A 16,880-nucleotide genomic window follows, 5' to 3' on the forward strand; every position below is an offset into this window, starting at 1 on the left:
AAAATTTACCACACGAGCACCCTGATGTCCTAACAGCTTTTCAGGGAGAAGTGGGAGTGAAATACGGCATCAAATATGCTCCTCTGTTGTAAATATGCTCCTCTGTTGTAAGATGCAGCCCAGTTCCAGAATCAATACAAAATGTGTTTTAGAATAGAGAAAGGTTTCTTCTTCTCATAATCGATTGTTACTTTATTCATTCAACTCAAATTCATAGAGTACCTTCTGAGCCAAGAGCCTGCTGGGAGGGGTGAGCCAGATTCACAATGTTGTGTCCCTCACAGTGCAGCTACTACGGTGTAGGAGGCAGGAAATGACAGCATGATAATTGAATTAGTGGATCAGAGAGTTGGAGACTGTGACCGGTACTATTAAAGAAATAAATAGGGCAATAGGGCAGAGATGCAATGGAGGGGCCAATTTCAGTTGGGTGTTCAGGGAAGAACTTTCTGAGGAGGGGTCATGGAATTGAGGTTGGAATGAAGAGGAGGACCTGAGGTGGAATATTCCAGGTAGAGAGTATTTTCTTGTAGTTTCAACCAAGTCCACCCGGCACCTTGGCCCATGGCAACCGAACCTCCTCTTGTTGCTTAACTCAACATTTTTCAAACAACTTTTTTGAGTCACGTGACACTAGTTGGTGAGGATGCAGGTGTGAGCAAGAATGACATGGTTTCTGCCCTCCTAAAATTTATAACCTGGTGCAATTCTTAAAGATAAGTCTCTGCTGTTGCTCAGTTTCTAAGTTTACCATTAACCTTCATCATAGAAGATTTATTTTAGCTTTTGGATTAGTGTGGCCCTGTTGGGGAGGCCTTTGTGACTACAAATACCAAAATCCAATGGGGGAATCATCTGTGGAGGTCCCAAGAACCTGAATGTGACGTCTGGTGGCACAGATTAAAAAAAAAAAAAAAATCCAGCCATCACAGCCTGCCCATTCTGGAGGGAAGGAAGCTTTCCTTTGCTCTCTAGCATACTCTTCATACCATCCCATCTCGCCAGTTCTGGGTAAGAAGACGAATTGGGTTGCCAAAGCAGAGCTCCTATCTTCCATAACTGAATCCAGCCCATTCCGGCATTGTCATTTTGGGCGCCCTCTATTGGTGCTGAGCAGAAGCGCAATGGCCGGGCCTGCCCACACTTCTCAGACCCGGGAGGCTGTCAAAGGGGAAAGAACGGTTTGTGTTTGAACCCCTCAGGGGCCCTTCTGAGTTTCTCATCTCTCATGAGATGAACGATGGTACAGAAGTGGCAACAATCTATAGGCGAGCTTTGCTCCCACCCTTCCCAGGAAGCCCCCGCTTCTCCTATAGCATGAATTTGTAACTGCCAGACGCTGTCGACCCCCCTGGCAAAAAGCAGAGTTTTACCCCTGGGTTTCAGAAAGTTCCTACTGCATCTGAATTGCTACTAAAGAAGGAAGAAGAGAAAGCTAACGTAGGAGAGGACTGCCTTGGGGCCCCGGGCAGGAGTGGTCTGGAATGGTCTGCAACCGGCAGAGCGGGGCTTCCAGGGGGCGGTAGAGGAATGGGCGGGCACAGCCGAATCCTGGGCCTCACCCCTGCAGGTTCTGATGGGCTGGTGGGCTGTGAGGCCCGGAAATAAATCTATCTTTTAAAAAAGCTTCTTGGGAGCCTCTGAGACTCATTCAGGTTTGTGAACACTTGACCGAGGGCATAGACTGATCAACAGTCTCCTACTTATAGTCATCTCCGATGCTGACATCGTCTGTGTCTCCACCCACTCCCTCCGCATGCCCAGACTCAGGTTCCATCTTCTGCCCACTTTTTTTTGTCTTAGCCGCCCCCCGCCCCCAAGGCGGGCTGCTGAAACCTGAGTAAGCCCCAACCCCATGCCAGGTGGAGCAATTGACTTGGGCCGGGTCAACAAAGGCTTTGAGTTACCAGACACCCATCTGCTGACTGTTCTCACCAAGGAAACAGGAGCCAGATCACTTTCACTGGGCATCGACCCCACATGTCCCAATGTGCAGGGAGAAAGGCAGATTCATCCCGCCTTCTGGTGCTTTCACTACAAACTCCCATGTGGCCGCGGGAAGTCTTTTTCATTAATAGCCCAATACCTCCCAGAATAGCCTGCAGGCGTTGTCAGGAAGAGTCCAAGCCCAAAGGAACAGCCTCCCTCTTCCCTTCTACCCCCTGGGCTTATGCCCACACTGTGTTCATTGGAGATAAACTTAACAGTTCCCACTCCTCAAAAGGAAGCCTGACTCCCCACCCCACTTGCTTCCATGTCCTGATCCTTTTCTCTTTATGGTCTCTGGGAACCCAGAGTTCTTTGCTAGTGACTGAAATCAGTTTTATTTTCTTAAAAAGAATTTTTAAATTTTTAAAGCAATAGATCTATAAAGCCTCTAACAAAAAAAGAGCATTTTCCTCTTCCCTCCCCAGATGCTAACACTTTCAGTTCTTGAGGTGGTTCTAGAAGAAAAGTATTTGCCTCCATATTTTCAAGTAACAGTCTCATAATATTTGTATACTGCTTTTTCAATTTGGAATATTATCTGCCAGCTTCCTATTATGGAAGATAAGATACCACTTGGCACACACATTCATTCTCTCTCTTCTAGGACTAAAGGTTCTCTGGTCCTAACAGAGCTTAAAAAGCAAGTCTTTTAAATATTGAAAGAGAAGTGCTGTTCAGTACTATACCCAGCAAAGACCTCTTTCAAAAACAAAAAATGAAATTAAAACTTTTTTTTTAAAGGCTTGGCAATAATTTTATTTTTAGATTTATGGACACCAGAATATTCCTGTGGCAGGAGTGAAAGTAAACTAAATTTTGAAATTAAACAGATAACCATACACCTATGTTTCAACATGTAAATTACACATTTGCATTCCTTTCCAAAAGGAGGTTTCAGCATTAGAACTGAAATAAAAACTTTTGTAGGCCTACAAAAGCTGAAAGAATTCAACACCAGGAGATCTGTATAAGAAATGTCAATGGAAATCTTTCAGGCAAAAAGAAAATACCAGATGAAACACTTTATTTGCACAAAGAAGGGAGAGCCCCAGAAGTGGCAAATATGTGGGTAAATATAAAACACATTTTTTTTCATATTTTAAATCTTTTTAAAAATAACTGACCGTTTAAAGCGAGAATAAAAACAGTGTGTTTTGAAGTTTATAACATATGTAAAAAGTCAAATGTACTGCAACTGCAAAAAGACCAGGAAAGGGAAATATAAGTATTCTGTTGTAAGTTTCTTATACTATATTTAAAGTGGTGTAATATTATTTGAAGGTGGATTATGAGAGCTTAAAGATGTATACTATAAACTTCAAAGCAACCACTATAAATAAACAAAGAAGCATAAGAGAGAAAATGAAATAAAAATCATTAAGCCCAAAGAAGGCAAAGAGGAAAAAAGGAACAGAGAAGAGCACAAGTAAAATCAAATAGAATGTTGGTACATTTAAACCCAGTCAGTATCATTAATCAATTCAACGCAGAATTCACTGAAGACATTTATTTACAAGGAATAGCCCAGAATTTTTTGAAATACAGACCCAGTAAGAACATTTTTTCCAGAGGCAAAAAAATACCATAGAATTCCTGTTATTAATGACAGTGATGAAGAATTGGCGGTTTTTTCTCTATAAAGGGCCAAAGAGTAAATATATTGGGCTCTGCAGGCCCTATGGCTCTGTTGTGACTAGTCCACTCCGCAGCTGGAAAGCGGCCCAGATGACAGGTAAAGAATTGAGCAGTCTACGTACTGAACGCTCAGCGCAGCACGGGGAGAAACTCACGCAGACCTCCAGAGCGCATGCGCGCGCTCTCCATCGCTCACCCGCTCCCGCTTCTCCTCGCTGCTCTGGGCAGCGCTCTCTTTTCCGGTACTCCGCCCTGTGGACTCTAGCTACGCTGGCCTCCCCAGTTACCCACCCTGCTTTCTCAACTCTGGGAGACCACTGGGATCTGCCTGGGTCCCTCCTCCCTTGGTGGTCTGGAAACTCTCCAGGCAGTAAACTGGGACAATGGCGCGGCTCACCTTGTTTTTCTTTGGCGCGCGCGTGTGTGGCGCGTGTGGGGGGGGGGCGAGGGGGTGCTGACTCTACTGCACTATTGTTGAAGGTTTAAAAAACATTTCTTAGACCTACTTTTTTCTTTTTGTAAAGTTGTTTAAGGTGAGAGGGCAAAACGTGTCCTATTACTCCATCCTGGTTAAGATGTTTCATTGTTGGAATTTTGATTGAAATTGATGGGGAAAAATTGATCTTATTGGGTCTTTTCTTTTAGGAACATGGGGGTATTAATTTAGGCCTTCTTTTAATTCTTCCAGTGGCTTTTGTGGTCTTCCACATTCACTTAGCTGTTGCATTTAAAGGCCCCTGTAGAGGCTCCTTCACTTTTTTCTTAGCATCTTATTTATACTCTGTAACAACGCAGGGATAGAGTCTAAGTAAGACCCTGGGGCTTCTGCTTCTCCAAGTAGCTCCTAGACCCATCCTCTTCCTCCCACCTGGAGATCAGAAGAGGGCCTGCGACTTGACCTTTGGGGTTGGCTTCGTTCTTGCTGATTCTTTCATGATGGCAGAGCAGGACTGGGCAGCTCTGGACTGGAGCCTGGGCATGTGGTTGGGAAAACCCTAGAAGCACCCCTCATGGAACCCCAAGGTAGAAACTGACTGAGAGTGGCTTTATTTTGACACGGCTTGCCTGAAGCTTTTTTCTTTTTTTTTAAGTAGACTCCACACCCAGAGTGGAGCCCAACTTGGGGCTTGAACTTACGACCCTGAGATTAAGACCTGAGCTGAAATCAAGAGTTGGCCGCTTAACCGACTGAGCCACCCAGGCAAACTGCTTTTTTCTACTTTTATCTACACTTGGATACGGATGTACTCTGAGAAGTAAAACCTGAAGATTGAATTACTGGTCTTCTGTATCTGGTTGTGGGGTCACTCTGTCTACCTTATTTATACTCTGGGCCTCTTTGTTGATGGTTACTAATTCGCAGAAAAAAATCATCTCCAATAGTATCTCTGGGATAAACAGGCATTTGTGGGCTAGTTAGGGAAGTTGGGGAGGTTGTGTTGTAAACACCAAGCAACCAATTTAAAAGCAAACTTGGAACATAATTCCTTTCTAAGTTGGGAACTGTCTGTTTTAATGAAATCCATCTCTTGCCATAATGACAGTAATAAAATAAGGAGACCTTAACTGACTACAGTTGACACCAGATGGGTAAACACCCATCTTAAGTAATGAGTTGGTTAATTATAGCTGTGCCCTGTTTACAGACCTTCGATTAATCTCTTGAGAGTATATAGCTCCATCACCCACAATGTCTCATGGCATCTGAGCAGGACTTTTCAGAGGTCAGGCTCCTCCATTAACTCAAATAAATGTCTTAAGAATCAAAGGGCTAGGTGGAAGTTAGCTTACTTTTATTCATTACTCTCTGTAGCGATCAACTTATATAATGCGTCAGAGAAATGACGAAGCAAATAAAAGTGACAGGGAGGAGATGTTCGAGTATTTTACTGAACTCCCATAACCTCCACTCTCATACTTGGCAAAACAACTATATGTATGTATCACCCAGCTCTCCAGAATGTGGGTATATTCAGACTTCCCGAAATGGTGAGTTCACTGGACTTGAACATTGGTCCACGCTCTGACCTCTGTATTGGTAAAAAGAAAACAACGTCATTCTCACAAAATGCAATCAACTGGGACACTCTGGCAATGCAACTCAGCCCAAGTGTGGATCAGGCTAGCTCAGGAGCAGGTTGCCTGGTTGGTCTACACTGCTTGGGCTCACCTGTAGAACGAGTCTACCCCCTGATGCACATTGGCATCACTAGCTGAACTTTCCATAGTACCATGCCCACCCTGACCGAATAAATCATAAGCTCTGGTCTGGACCCCAGGCATTGGTGTTTTAAATTCTGCAGGTCATTCTTATGTGCAGCCCAGCTTGAGAACCACTGCCTCCACATGAGAGTGTTTGTGGCCGTGGGGCCAATATTTAACATTCAAGGCATTCGTGCAGAGATTTTAATTCATTATATATAAAGCAGTAGTGAACCTTTTGCTTTCCCAAGCATGTTGCCAAATATGGAAAACTTGCCTATTTTTCTAGTATTTAGCTTAGAAGGTGACGTGTGTGTGTGAGAGAGAGAGAGAGATGGGGTGGGGGGAGGGAGGAGAAGAAGGGAGAGAATGAGAGAGAGGGGGAGAGAGGCATAGCTACATTTTTGAATTTTTCTTCTCCCTGTGGCCACATCCTTGTTCGGGTCACCATCTCTCCAGTCCTGCCCCCCTTCTCCCTATCTTCCAGTAGCACTGATCCCATTGTTCCTCTCAAATAATGTCTCTCAAGTATGTTTCCTTCCTTTTATAGTCCCCTTCAGTGGCTCCCTGTCCAGAGAAAAACTCAGTGTCCTCTGGGCACCCAGGGCCTTTCACGACCAGTCTGGAGAGAGTCGTTCCTCAAGCCCAAAGGTCCCTGAATGAACACTGTTGTCTCTGGCTACTCATCTTCGCGCGGACAGTTTTTACCTCACCCCAATCTGCCAGAAGTCCCCCTTCAAGGCTCTTCCTCTGAGTAAAACCTCCATTCTTCCCACTTGCCACTCCCTACCCACCCAAGGTCTTCACTGCCTCTGCGCCAGAGCAGTACCCAGATAATCCTCCCACAGGTCTGGCATAGGAGTGGCCAAAAAAAGTGTGCCAACAAATGATTTCATTTCTTGCAGTATCAAAATCATAAGTCTGTCTTCTGTATTAGATTCTGAACTTTCTCTAAGTGCAGTGGATAACGTGGTATATGTAGTAGAAAAAGCAAAGCTTTTGGAGGTGGATTTGGGTTTCAAACGCTGCTCTAGACTTACGAGCTGCAGGATCTTGGGGAAGTCTGTTTCCTCGGCTGTAAAATGAGTTGACTCCCCGAAGGGTTATGAAGATTAGACAGGACGTGTGTCGTTGTGTCAGATACATAGCAGGTGACCAGACACTTTACTCACAATTTACCAGATACACTGCAAAATTCACGAGTAACACCTCTACTGAGGTTTTGGATTGTAGGCTTCCAAATGGCTGCAATTCTATACAAGTTAAATGTTGGTTAGATTTGAAAACCCTCCTCTCTCCCACCTTCATCCTCAGGGGCATATTTTAACTATTACCTGATTGAAACCCCATACAGCCCTCTGAATTATTAATCCCACCGTAGGGAAGAAAACCGGGGTAACAGGACGATAATGGCCGCCCTTTCACAAGGCTGACCGGGCTCTTCAGACTCCTGTCTACCAACCGGAAGTGGAAGTGCCATCTCCATCCTTGATGCCACGTTGCCCTCACCTTCAGCCTGGGGATTGCATGCTTGTAGACGTAATCACTTACTTTTTAAAACTGAAAACTTAACACGCCAAAGATGATTATTTTGTGGGCAAAACTAAAGTGGTTATTTTAATTGAAAAAAATGAAAAAGATTCTACTTTACTGAGTGCTTTCAGCCCCTCAACTTGGGCGTGCATGACAGCTGGCTGCCACAGCCTCTTGGAGCCTTGGTTCCTTCATCTCTAACTTGAGACGAAGACTAGCACCTGCCTTATGTGCATATAAGGATGAAAGGAGTTAATCCATGAACTCCTAACACACGTGGGACGGGCACAGCACGTGGCAGGGCTCAGCCTCCGTCCTCACGAGCATCCCCGCCACAGGGCTGTCCGTCTGGGAGCTCTACCACACTGGACCTTTAGGATGTCCCTCCAGGTGCTCTGTTATAGGAAAGAAGAACACAAAGAAAACATTCACTTCTTAATGCCTCTTGCTTCACTGAGAACTCTAATTTAAAAAAAAAAAAAGGCACTTTAAAGACAAATAAAAAGTAACTTTATTGACTGCTAATCTTACCATGAAATGCCTATAAGAAATCATTACAAAATAATGCAGTTTTCTTTTACACACTTTTGGTATCATCCTGATATGATGATCCTTTCACAGAAAGGATTATTTACAGTTTACGTAGATATAAAGCTCATTGTTGCAGATACAAATGTAGATGCAGAGAGGCCATATATACCAAACGGGTATACCGACTAGCAACGATATTAACAAATGCAGAATAAATTACAGCTTCATACGTTTCTTTTCCTTTTTTATTGTTTAAAACAATTTCCAAATACAAAATGTCGATAACCAAAATGGACTTTCATATACATATATATAACTCTGCTGCAAACTGGATCAAAAAGCAAAAATGTTCCTCAGCATGTTTCAATTTTTGAAAACCCACAAGACTATTCATAAATCCAACTGGAAAGAGGGTGTGCAAAACCACCAACAATGCTGGCAAAACCCTGAAGACCTGATTCTGGTTGAAGTACAGAGAAAATAAAGAACTAAATACTTAATTAAATATGTTTTTGTCTTGATGTTTGCAAGAAACACTAAGAGCTAAGGAAATGCACCACATTATGATCTGGGCTCTTTACAGTTATACCTCCCAGGACTCGTCTCTGAAGCATCTATACGAAATGGTGGATTATTTAACGACTTACTTGTAAGTGAAGCAGTCATTGGCTGGTCCTTCTACCCTTTCGTACAGAAGACTGAGATACTTTTGTACATTCTGGTATCTGAAACTTTGGTTCTTTTAGAACTTTTGATAAAAGCAAAATAATTTCACGACTACAGAACCCTACAGAACTTCTGTTCCTTTACCGGTGTCGGGTGGAACTGATCTGACCGGGCTTGGAGTGCGGGTGCACACCCACATGCGGGCGTGCAAGGGCGGCCCAGGCGGGCGGGTCCGTGTTCTCCATGCGTTTATCATACCGACTCCCACCCACGGGGAACACCGCATGTTCCGCTGTACCCGAAATCTATTTCTTTGTGACCTGAAAACTTAATTTTGTATAAAAATATGACTGTTTCTTTAGAAAATAATATATAGTTTTTTTTTTTTAAGAAAACCTGGCAGATAGAAAAAATGGTTTATCAAAATATGGTAAACAAATGTTATAAAATATGAAATCATTACAAACATCTCCTAGAAAGACATTGTGCTAAAGTTCTCTCCTGAAGTACGAACAACATTGTTACTGTACATCTAAAGGTTAATAGATTCACTCTCCTGACGTGGTTTCATTCTATATCCTAACAGCAGTGGCAGTAACTCTTAAAAATGGCCCTCTCTCAAACGCTAACAATTCTCTGTACACTTTTAACTTCGAAATTAAAACAGAAAGGCACCCTCCGGAGCCATGGTTTTAAACCCTGTTTCGTATTAGCTCCATTCGGAGCTTTAAAGGAGAAGGCAGGTCCACCTGGACCTCACTACAACAGACTGAGTTTATTGGCCTGACGTGGGACCCAGACATCGTTACTGTTTTTAAAGCAACCAGGGCTGAGAATCACGGCAAAAGACCCACGAGAAACAGTCATTCTTAACTCTACATATATTAACTGATTGTCTGTAGGTATCATTCATTCAGTGACACATCCTCCATACTCCACAAGAAAGACCACATTCACAAGAACAGTCATGGGAGCCAAGAAGAAGAGTTAGTAAGCTTTAAACACATATAGACACACGCAATCTCAGGTACTTATATATGTATAACATATACATACAGTTAGGGTATTTTGGTTAAGCAGAAACTAGCATTACCATAATTGGTTCTTGATTAAAACAAAACACCAAGCACAAACATCTTCTAAGGCATTTCCACAGTTTTAACAGAAACTGGTTTTGTTAACGCCACAAAATGCACGATGACATGAACACCACTGATTCGTTCCTCGGATGACAAACTCCACTGGGTCCTAGAGCCTTCAGGGAGAGCAGGAAGGGGACACAGCACCGACTGGGCGTGAAGGAGTCAAAAGGCATCATAGCACACAGAGCCTTCTGGTTATTGCTTCACTCACGTCTTCTGGACCTGGGCTGAGCTTCTGGTATGTCCGTATCTTTGGCTTGCTAGAGCTACAGGACTTTGACCACTTCATTAGTGCTCACTTTGGGACAGCCCCAGTGAGGCAGCAATGGCTACGTAGTGGGCACCGGTCTCTCCGTTAAAAGGAGAGACCCTTCTCTCCTCCCTCAAACCACGTGCGTGAGGGAGTAACAAAAAAAAAAAAATTACAAGCAAACAAATAAACCTAACAACATCTTTCACATGATAAAAAAAAATGCGATGTCACGTAATCAAACGAAGAAACAAAACGAGGAACACACACACCACGATTCAATATTCCGAAGGCTTGGTAACCAGTAAAGCACATTTCCTTCCAAAGGATCATGAACTTCCGGGCACTTGTCTTGCTGTACATTCTCCGCAGTTCTTTTATCTCTGTGTAATACTTAAAGTGCAATTGTCCCAAGGCTTTTATTTCCATCGCAAGTTATCATCAAGAAAGAGCTATGTTCTGGGGTGAAGAGAATATGGCACAATACTTAAAAGAACGAACCATGGCTTTCCAGCCTCCAGCCAACAGCAGGCTGCCTGTAGGCCTATGGAGAGCTAGCTGTGCGCAGACGTACTTTATACAACAAACTCTGGAACTTCATCATGAGTGAGATCCAGAGAAAAGTACTTGCTGGTTCTTTTGGCTGGAAAAGCATCTTGGATGTTGACACACTGCTGAGCCAAGCAGCTGTTGCAGTAGAGGCCTTCCTCATCCAGTTCGTGGCCACACCCAAAAGTGTAGCTCTGAGCAGTGTCTTGACATAGACCTGCAATGCGCAAGAAGTCTTTCTGGTAAAGTCTGATGTCATCAAGGCTCAAGCTGTGTCGATCGGTGGAGGTCTTTGGTTTCCGACATATAGTCTGCAAAATAAGGGAAGGTTAAAACAACCTTAAGAGTATAGACCAAAGTGAAAGGTTAGCAGTATTTGCTCTTGTTAAGAGAGAGGCTGCAAAATCATAGAAGGTTATGGAATCTTTGTATGTTGGAAAGTGTGATTTCCGATCTGAGATTTCTGGGCCCCTGAGGCCCTGGGGGGAAAATGTCACCACCACCACCAGTAACAGCGGCGAATGTTCACTGAGCCCTTATGGGCAGGCCCTGACCGTTCAATCTTCCAGTCAGCCCTACGAGGCCAGTGCCATTATTCTCCCCATTTTACAGATGAATAATCTAAGGCGAAGGAAGTAAATACATCAGGAACCCAACTGTCAAGAAACAGTCTTAAAATAGGGCTGGATAGGTAAAGATAGGGCCCAATTTTTTTTCCCCCACTAGAATATGACAATTCAGCATGGTAACACTCTCATGCTGAGGTCTGTTATTATTTTAATAAGAAGTGGGGAAACGAACCAATTATTATTCAAGAAACACAATTTAAAGAATTGTTTTTTTTTTTAAAAAGCTATAATTCTTGGATCGAAAAATAATACAAAGTACAGAAAAGGCTGGGAGGCAAGAGGCAGCTCCCGAACACTCTAAGTGGTATTCTGCCAAATACTTCACACAGCGGGCAGCAGACTTCTAGAACTCATTATCCCAAGAAGTGCTACTGGCTGAAAATATAAATAGGTTAAAAAGTGGTTCAGACAATTACATGAATGAAAGATACTTACTGGGTGATTTAAGGAAACAAGGCATGGCCCTCTCAGCTTGTGCTGCTGAACACCACAAAAGCCAACCCTTGTTAGAGTTAAGTGATCGAGTGTTGCTAAAGGCAAAAGTGCCAGGAGGATAGAACAGGGTCTGAGCCCAAAAACATTTTATTAGGAAGTAACCCATCTGAGCACTCCCTGAAGATGCTGATCGCCTGTACTCAGGCAGGCTCCCCAGGGGCCACCGGGCGTCTCCCACAGAGAACGCACTAGGTCCTCACTGCAAATCCATGCGACAGGCATACAACGGTGCTTCCCGCCTTGCCACTGTGGAACCTGATACCGAGCTGTGTCCCATGGACATTTCTGTACAGTCAGACCTAATACCGCCGGCGGGGGTGGGGTGGGGTGGGGGGCGGGTAGAACTGGGGGGCAAACCCGAGCAGTGTGACCCTGGAGCTTGAATCATCATGCTACACATACTGCTTTAGCAATGACTCACTGGAGCACTCAAAAAAATATTTAATAAAACATCAGGTGCACATTAAGGCTACTTAAATGAGAGAGAGAAAAGGGAGGAGAGAAGCACACACAGAAGACAAAAAAACAAAAAAGAGACGTTCCGAGAGAGACGCAGAAAAGGAGAGAGCAAGGGAATGCTCAGGAAGCAGAGGTGAGAATCAGTTGCAGAATAAATCCAGATGCTGCAACCATGAGTTTCAGAGTGTTTTATCTTTTGATATTTTAATAGTCTAGCCAGCGATCACAGGTTATCAAACAGCCTCACTCAGCATGCTTAGAAAATTCAATCTGAATGGAAAAATCAGAGTGTGGAAACATTTCTGCCATGACACACCTGACGAGAAAATTATTCTCCCAGTTGTTGAGGTAATAAATACACACACACACACACACACAGTTAACCTGAAGTTTGAGGTCTAGAGGCTTCCCAGTATCAACTTAAAGATGAATGCAACTAGCAAATAAAATGGACATAAATTCAGAACAAAACTGAAATGTCCCTAGTAAGAATCATTTCCTTAGGGTTTTTAAAATTTTTTGCTCATTTATATAAATATAACTCTAAGTTCTATTTAGTTTTCTATTTTAGTTTTCAGTACCCAATTTAAATTTTCCAATCCCTTCTGTACCTGCGGAAGAGAATCAGTGCTCTGGCCGCGAAGCTTGACAACGGTTTCTGAGGAGCTGGAGCTAGAAGAACCGATTTCTTTCACAATCAACCCTAAAGTAAAACACAGAAGAAGAAGAAAAAAAAACAAAACAGAGAAGATTTCCTGTTAGTCATACCTCTTGCCACATATCTGACATATACAACCACCAAGATTGAGAGGTCAAATATTAACCATTACTGAAAAATCTGTTACTCTTCCGTGGTGGACAGCCAGGACGGAACAGATTCTGTCTCTTGTCTTACAGTAAATAGGGAGGAGCGGGAGAGGAGTAAATGTGGGGTTAGAGGACAGGAAGGAGTTTAGAGTCTGATTTTTCTAAACGACAACTTCTCATTAAGCTATTTATGAAGTGAGTAACAAAAAGAAAGACTGTAGGTGTAAAGCAGTTTATCGCCTCAAGTTTCTCCACGTTCCACAGAGCACAAAGTCTGAACTTAACCCCAGCTGAACCGTGACATGGCATTCTATGCTTGCTTCCCCTTAGATGTGCAGTGGTTTAGTGGGGGGTCTGACCTCTGGAGTCACACGGATCTGGGATGGAACTGGGCCCAGACGAGTAATTGGCTGTGTATGCTGGCCAGTGACTGTGCCTCCCTGTGTCTTAAGTCTCCTATAAAGTGGGGCTGCAAGCAGCATTCATCCCACAGAGTTTAAGGATGACTGAAGAGCAAATGCATGGCAAGGGCACGGTGTCGGGCCTGCCTGCAGGACACACTCAGCTCACAGGAACGCCTCAGGCTGACAGGGGCCCTGTGGCACTCGCCTCCTGCAGCAGATCCTACCGGGGAAAGGCCACAAATGGGAGGTTGCCCTGACCATTCGGTTCTGGACCTCTGAGAGCAACAGGGCCCCTAGTCACCCCAGCGCTCAGGGGCAATCCGCTAATACTTTGGCAACAGAAATCCAGGGCTGAAACCTCCCTCTGCGTCTGTGACACGTGAGTGAAGCACCAGAAACCAATGTTTCCGGCGATAAAACCACTAACAAGAACTGGAGACACGAGTGAAGATGACCACTGACATTTTTCTTGCAGGCAGATGAAGCACATCAGTCAAATCCCAGAGCCTCAAGGCCAAATGGCTTCTCAGGTAAAGTACATTCTCACCTTATAAAAAAAGAACCCTGAGTAATGGGATTTTTATTTAGCTACTGCTAATAACCTCAGAAATGGCCTTTTGTATTCTCTTAACTCTTTAGAAATGACTCATGATTCAAGTGACTAATATAGGCCTTGCATATATTAAGTGTTTGATAATTAATTCAACTGAAACACGAAAGGAAGACATTCTTGGTTTACATGTAGACAGTTTAAAAACTCTCAGGTGGATATTTATGTTTTGGGGGTGGTACAGACTGCTTTAGTAGGGGGTCTTTCTCTAGAATATCCTTGTATTTTAAAAAGCTTTAAACTCTTAACAAATCTCACAGAAAGATGTGGACTAGTGCACTAGGACCTGGGATGGGTCCTCCTGGATTTCCTGGTAACTGTGCTCTTGGCCACTATGCCTGTAAATAATCTGCTCCCAAACCCAGACTCTGCATTGGATAAATCAGCATTAAGTCTGGTGGTCAGAATACTAAACTGACATCTACCTAACTTTTATCACTACTCAATCTCAGCTCCACATTTTAAAAACAATGTTTAAATGCTCAAACTGTAAAGAATTTGGAAAAGTAAGATGATGCAAGAAAGAAAATAAGATCATCTATAACCCCATCACCCAGAGAAAAGGCTATTAATATTTTTATGTATTTTTCCACATACATATATACATTTTTATAATTTGAGATCCTACTGTTTATACAATTTGTGCTGTTTTTCCTGCCTATCTTTCTCATATTATTAAATATCCTTTGAAAATCTCATTACTTAATGGCCGTACAATATTCCACTATATGGACAGAACACAACTTTTCATTGTTAACTGTTTAGGTTCTTTTTCCTTTTCTTTACTATTATAAATAACATTACAAGAAGTATTTTTTGTATATAAATCTTTTTAAACTGCTACCTTATTTATACTTTATTCAAAATTACAAAATCTTATCATAAAAATTAAACGTAGAAATATATAAATAAAAAGCAAAACTCTGCTTCCCTCACACCTCCTCGTCCCATAGACACTTTGGTGTGTATTGTTTATACCGTTTTCTTTCCACAACAATACACATGCACGCATCGAGAGCATGATATCCATGCACCTATAATGTGCATATAATTGTATATTTATATTTAATATATATTAAAATGTATTTATAAGGAAAAATGTCTGTGTAATAAAGCAAATGGGCAAAAAACAAAAGGGGCCAAGTTTGGTACGAGAACTCTAAGCGTGACCAGAGCAAGCAGCCTGACGAATCTGTGTTGGTTCGGCAGAGGGATTCTCTGTAACCACTGGCAGGCTGGCTCCTGGCGGAGCATCTGGAGGCCATGGTTCTGCTAGGTCAGCAAGTGAAATTACAGATTAAATGCCAGGATGAGAGGACCATGTGTGCTGGCCTTGTTCATCTCTGATTCCCAGCACCTGTTGCAGGGGTGCTGCTCACTATTGGGGACCGTGGGTCTTGACAGAGCAATCACAGGTCACCCCAGTTGTAAACAGGGTCTTTCACTCAAAGCTCGACATGGCTGAGCAATAAGCACCTGCGCCATGTCCACACTGCTGATTCCTAACGCGTGTTTTTGTACAGAACGGAGACCAAGTCATGAAATGTGACAAGAGCCATTAGGAGTGACTGAGGCTTAAAAACAAAACCCATAGTGCTGTTTGATTTTTTTTTTTTTTTTAGGGTAACATCTTTTATTTGGTAGAAATAGATACTACGTATTATATAACCTTATACTACGGTTCCAGTGAATGCATTTTTTCTAATAGAGTTAATCGAATATGGGATTTAGTAAGAATGTCTTCTTATGTCAAACTTTTTTGACACCTTTTTCCTCTAGACTCCTACACCCAGTATGATATAGTGGGGAAAACAATACAAAACAAACCCGGAGACCTGACTTCTGTTTCTAGCCACACAGCATTTGTCCCCCTAATCTACAGGATTTCTCATCTGTAAAAAGGTCTCTGAGGCCCCTTCTAGATGTATTACAGGATTCTCTGATTATCGTTTAAAACAGCAAAACAAAACAACAACAAGAGAAAACTGTATTTTACCACTTTGTCCAGCGCTTGCGGTAGAAGATGCTAATTCCCAATCCTAGGTGCTTCCTCCCCTTCCTTTCCCTTTCTTCCTCAGAAGAAACTCAGTCCTGTAGTCTATGGTGCTGACTTGGAAAGGTTCTGATTCCAGTCCTGTCAGACCTAGAGCCCTACCCAACCCTTCTATTTTCTGAGGCACCTGCTTCTCAGCCTGGGACAGTCCACTGCTTAAGGAGAACTTCCCGTAAGAGCTCACCAGAGTGTCCATTCAGCTTCCGTGACATGAGCATGTCCTCAGTGATATAGATGCACATGTCTGGGCTGACTTCCAGAGACTCTTCATTCATCTGCTCCAGGTCCCTGGGGTCATCGACCAGCATCTCTATTTCTGACACAGAAGAAGGAAAAGACATTTGGGGATAATGAAGGTAAATGGACACCAGAATTCATAGCCATACTTTGAGGGAGGCTATGTGATTATCCATATTCTAAAACAGATTTGCTAATAAGAATCTACAATAGGAAACTCTAGGGACAATACTCAACTAGATGAATTTGTTCTCTTTTTTCACAGGATCGCCGTTTATCTACATGTCTTCTCATGCCATGATTTGACTGTCAATTATTCTTTACTCTTTAAGAAAGAGGGAAAGAGAAAGGGGCGCCTGGGTGGCTCAGTTAACTGACACTTGATTTCTGCTCAGGTCCTGATCTCAGGCTTGTGAGAGCGAGTCCTGAATCAGGCTCCTCACTCAGCACAGAGTCTGTTTATCCCTCTCGCTCTGCTCCACCCTTTGTACATGCTCACGCTCGCATGTGCTCTCTAAAATAAATAATAAATTAAATCCTAAAAAAAATTAAAAAGAAGGAAAGAGCTATAGCACCTTGCTGAGATGACAAAGGGTAAACTGAGACTGACAGGCTGTTTGCCTAAGGCCAGAGCACAATGAGTAGTTCACGAAGCTCCCCATTTCCCATTGCTGCCTACTCACAAGGCA

At 43.0% G+C, this 16,880-nt stretch overlaps 1 protein-coding gene across 4 annotated transcripts in view; it reads right to left on the reverse strand.

Moving 5' to 3' along the window:
* Window positions 1–7,846: 7,846 nt before the first annotated feature.
* FRMD6 (FERM domain containing 6) overlaps window positions 7,847–16,880 on the reverse strand; it is a 79,630-nt gene continuing 70,596 nt past the window's right edge. For all 4 annotated transcript variants that reach the window (XM_006731129.3, XM_006731128.3, XM_081830517.1 and 1 more), the window contains exons 12-14: window positions 16,139–16,270; window positions 12,692–12,783; window positions 7,847–10,808 (exon numbers count right to left, since the gene is read on the reverse strand). In XM_006731129.3, coding sequence (XP_006731192.1) covers window positions 10,524–10,808; window positions 12,692–12,783; window positions 16,139–16,270 — 509 coding nt within the window. In that variant the 3' untranslated portion in view covers window positions 7,847–10,523. The remainder of the gene's footprint in view (window positions 10,809–12,691; window positions 12,784–16,138; window positions 16,271–16,880) is intronic.

This window comes from Leptonychotes weddellii, chromosome 9, assembly GCF_054177405.1.
Source record: "Leptonychotes weddellii isolate Sample4059 chromosome 9, ASM5417740v2, whole genome shotgun sequence".
NCBI classification, from domain to species: domain Eukaryota; kingdom Metazoa; phylum Chordata; class Mammalia; order Carnivora; family Phocidae; genus Leptonychotes; species Leptonychotes weddellii.